This window comes from Hyperolius riggenbachi, chromosome 2 (genome assembly GCF_040937935.1).
Source record: "Hyperolius riggenbachi isolate aHypRig1 chromosome 2, aHypRig1.pri, whole genome shotgun sequence".
NCBI classification, from domain to species: Eukaryota; Metazoa; Chordata; class Amphibia; order Anura; family Hyperoliidae; genus Hyperolius; species Hyperolius riggenbachi.
This window is the reverse complement of record NC_090647.1, coordinates 74,869,813-74,877,312: the sequence shown is the minus strand read 5'-3', so window position 1 is coordinate 74,877,312 and position 7,500 is coordinate 74,869,813. Positions and strand designations below refer to the sequence as shown.

Sequence of the window (7,500 nt, the reverse complement as noted above, 5' to 3'; positions counted from 1 at the left end):
AGTGTTATTTCAGTTTTGCTTCCGCTTCATGATTACACTGCGCGACATCTCTGACCATAATTGACATTTACACAAAGAGAACATTGCCGTGACTCCAACATGAAAGGGAACAAGGAGACGACTAATAACTCGACCACAGATGTGCCAGAATGGCGATTTCTCGCTCTCTGTTTACTAATGACGCAGTTTTATCTCTGAGTCGCCGTCTGTCTTATTTCCCTTTGAATCGGCGAAGTCTGCAAGGAATATTTCACGTTACTTTATCTTTTTTTTTTTTTTTTTTTTTACTTTATAGATACATTATTTTATAAATGGTTTACTCTAGCCATTTTTTTGTAAATGCCTCATGTTCAGTGTCTCACGAGTGAGTACACCTCACATTTTTATAAATATTTAAGTATATCTTTTCTTGGAACCACACTGAAAATATGACACTTAGGGCCCATTCACACTAGAAGCACTTTTCTGAGAGTTTTGTGCGTATGCGATAGTTAAATTGCGGCAGTTTTTCCGCAATTTTTTTTACTGCGATTTTGATGAAAGTGAATGGGAGCAATTTAAAAAAACCCTAATCAATCACAAAACGCTCAGAAAAGCGCATCTATTGTGAAAGGGCCCTCAAAGTGAACCAGAGACGAAGCACCCTCATGTATTTTACCATATATATCAGTGGGAACATTAGAGAAAACACCTACCCTGCTCTCTTTTTATTCCTTCACTGCTCAGCCTGCTTGTTAGCAGCCCTGATACAATCCACCACTGAGCATTCAGTCTGGCTTTGCTCAGGAATCATTATAGCTGAGTCAGTCTTCTCTGTCTTTTCAAGCCCAAGCCTGCCCCTTCTGGCTCTGCTATAATGACTCAGCTATAATGATTCCTGAGCAAAGCCAGACTGAATGCTCAGTCGGGGATTTTATCTGGGCTGCTAACAAGCAAACTGAGCAGTGAAAAAATGAAACCAAGAGCAGGGTGTTTTCTCGAATGTTCCCACTGATATATATGGTAAAATGAGGGTGCTTCGTCTTTGGTTCCCTTTAAGGCTTGATTCATTAAGCGTAGCAATCTGCAACATTGCCCCCTAATGCTATCAGCGCGAGTTAATGTCAGAGCGGGTACTCTACAGGCAGCGTTACAATTAATGAATCAAACCCTTTGATACCATTATTATTATTTAGTATTTACAGTAGAGTCACATTTATCCGGAACTCCACTAACCAGCAGTCTCAACCAACCAGCACAAATCACCTGTAGTACTCATTGTGGGGAAGGCCAACTTAGTCTGTCTGTCGGCTCTGCTGTACTTAAAGACTGAGTTCCAAGGCTACCCCCAAGTGTAACACTTACAGCAGAGTTTGAAGTATGAATATAGAGTGGGCTAAAGTACTGTATTAGCTGGGCCTGTTTTTAACATTGTGTCTCAAGCAACCAGAAAGCACACTTATCCGGAATCGGCCAATCCTCATCAGTGCCGGATAACTGAGACTCTACTGTATATAGCGCCAGCACTGTACATTATCTTGTCACTTAGCTGTCCCTCAGAGGGGCTCACCGTCTAATCCCTACCATAGTCCTATGTCTATGTACAGCATGTATCGTGTAGTGTATGTATTGTAGTCCAGAGCAATTTAGGGGAAAGCTCTGCCTCTTACTCAGTCTATCTCTGCCGATCTCCGCCTCCCCGCACCTCTCAGTGAAAGAAGACTGCGAGGGGCGGAGATCAGCTGAGATTGACAGGATAGGAGGCAGAACTACCGCGCTTGGCTCTGCCTCTACCAGGAAGCAAAATGCTGCGATCCTGGAATCGATTTAGGGCATTTCTGGGGCATAAATACCTTGTTCTGCCGCAGGGATGCGGCAATACAGTTTGGATTTTAATGCTGAAGATGGTTGCAGAATAAAAAGAGGTAATAAAAAACGCTTCAGACGCTCTTTAATTTCTAATCTACAATAAGTTGCTGAATACATTGTGCAGTGTATGACCGGTGTTGCACCCCAATCGCATCAGCTGCGCTCTGGTTTTCAGCACAACAGAACCCTATAAGAATTTTTTTTTCCTGCAGAATAGGAGCATTTAAAATACATTTGGCAGCCGCAGAGCAATTAATCATCCACCAGTTAATTGACTGGCTCTTCCCGAATCTGATTAGCTTCTGCCAATTTCCGGATCCAGCGGAATTGCAATGTACACAATCAGCAATTTTTTTTAAGATATGAAACAGCAGAATAACCTTTTAAAGAAAACATTTCCTTGTTACAGCTGATACAAATCCTGCAATAAATCGGCAGTGTGCCTACTTCCTGCTTTCATTGAAGCAGACATATTGTTAGCATCTTGTGTTAGCTGATTCAGCTGGCTGCCACAGTAAAGCAGCTAACCAGAAGAGATCAAATTACAACTTGTGATTAGTCACAGATGAGGGGGGATTAGACAGGCTAAACTCTCTACATACATACAGGGTGCTCTGTGTTTTGCTTCTGTCCTGTGCAAGAGTTCAGGTCCACTTTAATACTGAAGTTGTCTGGATGGCAGCCCTGGAGCTTACACTGTATAAAAACATTTCATAGTACGCGACATTATAATCATGTTCTGACAGGTTCCCTTTACTATCCAACATCTCATTTTCCCCAGCAGTGCCCACTCTGCTATCTGAGCTTTTATTGCCGCTGATTGCTTCTCCTTATAAATCTTCCCTTGCAGGGAGATGCGCTGCCTGGACTTTTATGGGCTCTCTTTAAAACTGAGTGTATTCTTATTTCTTTTCCTTTCCTCTGGAAAGATGGACTGCAGCCAAACTCTGTAATCCAGCATGTTAGCACTATAGAGCCCATGTGTTGTCTCTCTACATCATTCCAGCATGTACCCCTTTATGAACGATGCGTTTATCTCATAGCCCTGCTGTGGGTAATATTGTCTTTACATCAGGCCTGCAGACAACCCCCACATACAGTAGGCTTTAGCATTCCCACTCTGGTCATTAAAGTGGACCTGTGGGGGACTGTTTATGGAGTAATGGGCCTGATCCTTCCTCCCTCCCTCCCTCTTTAAGGAAGAGGGATATGGAGACTGCTATATTATTTACATTTAAACAGGGCTGTGGAGTCGGGGCAATTTTGGGTGCCTGGAGTCGGAGTCGGGAAAAAATGCACCGACTCAGACTCTGACTCCTAATGAATTTAAACTGTAATTAAAATAGAAAATATGATAAAATGTTCTATTTCTCAGATAATAGTCATCATAAATAATTTATACATATAGTAATAGCTGTGCTTAATCCACAAAAATGAAATAAACCAATCAAAATGAGTTACTTGTGCTGCTTCAATAAAGCAGTCCCCGTATTTTTAAAGTCAGATATACATATCTGATTGTGACTGTATATATGATGTGTACACAGGAATCTCTTATATATACGAAATAACATCTATGCTGTAAGTATAAAGCCTGATGTGTAGCCGTGTCACTAATAGAGATGGTCAATGAGATGGAAATCATTCTGCATTGATGCTGATTTATGCAAATGTACGCACTCTTTGCTCATGCAATCAAATAATTTGATATGTTGTTAAAATTTGGTTTGGTGACTACGAATTAAAGGGTACCTGAGACGGATGAAAAGAAAAGTTTTATACATACCTGGGGCTTCCTCCAGCCTAGTTCAGGCTAATCATTCCCTCGCTGTCCTCCTCCACCACCTGGATCTTCTGCTATGAGTCCCGGTAATTCAGCCAGTCAGCGCAGTCTGGCCGCATGCCGCTTCCACAGCCAGGAGTGTTCTGCACCTGCGCAATAGTGCTGCGCAGGTGTAGTATGCTCCCGGCAGCGGAGTGTGTGCATGCGCACTACACCAGACTGGCTCAAGTACCTGGACTCATAGCAGAAGATCCAGGTGGCGAAGGAGGACAACTAGGGCCTGATTAGCCTGACGAGGCTGGAGGAAGCCCCAGGTATGTATAAAACTTTAATTTCATCTGTCTCAGGTTTACTTTGTTACACAGTAGTACTATACTCTACATATGCACTCCCCACAGAGCTGCAGGGAATCCACTGAGAATGTTGTGCACATTGAACACAGATGTGTTGTCTATCACCCATTAACCTGGTTCAGATTGTACATGAAGAATGTGTAATAGAGGAAGAATCTCCGTATTCCCCTGCAGACGTACTGCACGTGACACTGGGAGCGTATTGCGCGCGCGCACAGTATGCTCCCGATGATGTGGGCGTTCGCATGCACAAAAACCCCGAGCTGCGCCAAGGAACACAAATGACCTCTAGCGGCTGGAAGAAGCCCCAGGTAAGTAAAACTACATTTATTTTGTGGCTTCCACAGTCTTTTAAGTCAAACCTGATTTGCATGCTTGTTCAGGGTCTATGGCTAAAAGGATTAGAGGCAGAGGATCAGCAAGACAGCCAGCAACGGGTGTTGTGTAAAAGGAAATAAATATGGCATCCTCCATATGCCTTTCACTTCCAGTGACTTTAAAGTGAACCCGAGGTGAAAATAAACTGATGAGATAAACCATTATTTATCCTCCTACTCCTAAAAATGACTTTTTTTTATTTTTTTATATTTAAACATTTACAAAGTAGGTTGAATGTTTTACTGTCTCTAATCAGTTGCAGCCTATTAAAGAGGAACTCCAGCCTAAACAAACATACTGTCATTAAGTTACATTAGTTATGTTAATTAAAATAGATAGGAAATATAATCTCTTACCCACCCTGTTTTATAAGAACAGGCAAATATTTGTGATTTCATGGGGGCAGCCATCTTTTCGGTTGAAAGGCGGTGACGAGGAGCATAAGACACAGCTCCAACTGTCCTGTGTCCTGAAAACCCCTCCCAGTTGCGCGTGCTTGGCTGCAAATCTCAAATTCAAAATTAGAGGAAACAAAATGTGCACCAAAACAGCAGAACGAGAGCATCATCAGAAATCCCATCATGCTTTACATAGCATCGGGGGAAAAATGCCCAGGCAGTTTTCTTCTGTGCAGCTAAAAATGAGGCTTGGGTAAGGAAAACAAAGTTCTGATGCTGTGAAACTGTTAAAGACACACCAAGCCTTTTCAGTGCTGCTGAGTAGATTTTTAGTCTGGAGGTTCACTTTAAGTGTGCTCTGAAGTTGTATTCTGCCAGGAAAACTTTTATGGCTGTAATTTGCTTAGCAGAGATGTTTACTATATTCCTGACAAGGTACCAACAAGATGCTGTCACTTGCATGCCTAGAAATTAACTCTTTCAGGCAGCAAAATAAAACACGTTAAACGGCCTGCTTAGTAATATGGTTTGCACTGTACATACATACAGTATGTTTCTCATCATGTCACGTCGCCGCAGGTACACTTTAAGCAGCGCTTACAACCGAAGACATTTCTCTGTAGGATCGATGAGATCCAGTTTAAGTGGCTGCTTTGGATGTATGACCTGGATAAATGAGTACCTTCACCTCCATCACCTGTATCTATAAAGTGCTCGGTAGGCACTTCTGTGAGCATGAATGTCAGGAAAGGACGCCTTTCGGCCCCAGATTAAACTAATATTTAAACAGCAGCCTAATGGAGTATTCTTCTATTTGACTTTGTATTTGAAGAGTATGTGTTGCCCCCCTGCAGCTGCCAGTTCCACTCTCTGCGGCCATTATTCATGCTGCTGGCAGCGCACAGACTTCTGGTCCGCTTCTTCTCCTGCGATTGCTAAGTGTCCTTGCTGTGTTTTTGTTCCGCCAGGTATAAGGAGGGCGGGGAGGCTTTGCTGGTTCTGCTGCCGTCTGAAGTGAAAGGGATGATTCGACAGCTGGAGGAGAAAAAAGTGCCCATTAACGAAATCAAGTATGTATTCATCTCTGCTGGGCTCAATGACCACTGCTTGTTATTCTTTGTGTACAAACCCAGCAGATGCCAGAAGGAGGGAGGGCTTAGGAGGCTGCTGATTAACTGACGGCTACTCTAATTCCATCTGCAGGCAAAGATCCAAATATAGCAACTAACAGTTACGAATTCTGTGCTCTCAAATGTGACTTTTTGTGTGCGTGCGTGCGTGAAAAGTAAATGTGATCACATCGTCTGTAGCAAGGAGCTACTGGCCAGTTCTGTTGGCGTGGCTGCTACTGCTTGGATCGCATCATCCTGCTGATCACACTGACAGGGGGCAGGTAGTGTATTCCAGCATCCACGAAGGAGCTAGTGGCCAGTTCTGTTGGCATGGCTGCTGCTACTTGCATTGCATCATTCTGTATTGCTTCAACAGGTACAGCAGGTACTGATATATCTACCAGTAACAAGCACAGCCATCCTCTTCCAAGAGGAAGAGACCAGGCCCAGCTTGTGTTCATCCATGTGAACAGCTAATGGCACATAAATCATTTTAAGTAAGTAATTTTCTAATTTTAAGGGGTCGGGCTCGGCTTATCCGCAGGTGCTACACAAACAGGGAGGCCCCCTTATACAGAGCTGATGTAGGAGTATGCTGCAGAAAGCATACCTACCTGTCCTAGCTCCAACTTGCATCAACGCATCTACATGGCAACTTCTAAACTGGCAACTAAAGCTCCAAGTCCACTGCAGTCACATGGGAGTGAGAGTGGCACTCTACTGGCCAGTTCAGAAGCTACCAGAGAGCTGCGGGGACCATAGTGAGGAGAGGCAGAAATGCTTCCAAGGCATGCTCCAACACACAGTCTTTATGGGGAGCTGCGGTGCCACATTGGGGAAGGGGGTGGGGGTCAGCTAATCGCTGGGATGTGGCTTTTGGTCTATTTCTTTAGGCCAATAGTGGGGAGGGTGGCCTTATGCGTGGGACAACTAGTGCGTGGGGCTATACGGTACCTGGTTAGGTGCTCATAAGCCATTGTACATGAATTGAGAGCTGCAGACAGCCATCTTCCCAGACAGCTGAGCATCGCCCCCTTGTGGTCTGAAGAGTGCAAAGATGGGGAGCCAAACAGCAGCTCTGCTTAAAGTGGACCTGAGCACTCGCACAAGACAGGGGGAAAACCTAGAGAAATGCACCGTGTATGTAATTAGAGAGTTAAGCCTGCCTAATTCCCCCTCATCTGTGACTAATAACAAGTGTAATTTAATGTCTCAGCTGTAAACTCAGGACTCTTGGCAGCTTTGTAAACACAGGATGTTAATCCTATATCTACTTCCATGAAAGCAGGAAGTAGACTCTGCAGATTTATTGGATTTGTATCAGCTCTAACAAAGGTTTTTCTTTAACCTCCTGGGCGTTACGGACGAGCTCAGCTCGGCCCTGGTGGGACGATTTGAATAATTTTTTTTCTTTGACTCTCGCAGCTAGCACTTTGCTAGCTGCATGTTTCTCTGCTTGCCGCCAATGCGCCGCTACCCGCCGCGTAACAGGCCACAACCCAAAGTGCTGTGCTTGCTAAGCCATCAGTGGCGTAACTAGAAAACACTGGGCCCCCCTGCAAAACTTTTGATGGGGCCCCTAAGCCCACATTTTGTGCAGAAAACGCATTCAGAAAACAGACGAGTGA

At 44.1% G+C, this 7,500-nt stretch overlaps 1 protein-coding gene across 1 annotated transcript in view; it reads left to right on the top strand.

The window, feature by feature from the left end:
- DDX10 (DEAD-box helicase 10) overlaps positions 1-7,500 on the top strand; it is a 339,094-nt gene that overhangs the window by 58,072 nt on the left and 273,522 nt on the right. The window contains exon 10 of the mRNA XM_068266912.1: positions 5,729-5,830. Coding sequence (XP_068123013.1) covers positions 5,729-5,830 — 102 coding nt within the window. The remainder of the gene's footprint in view (positions 1-5,728; positions 5,831-7,500) is intronic.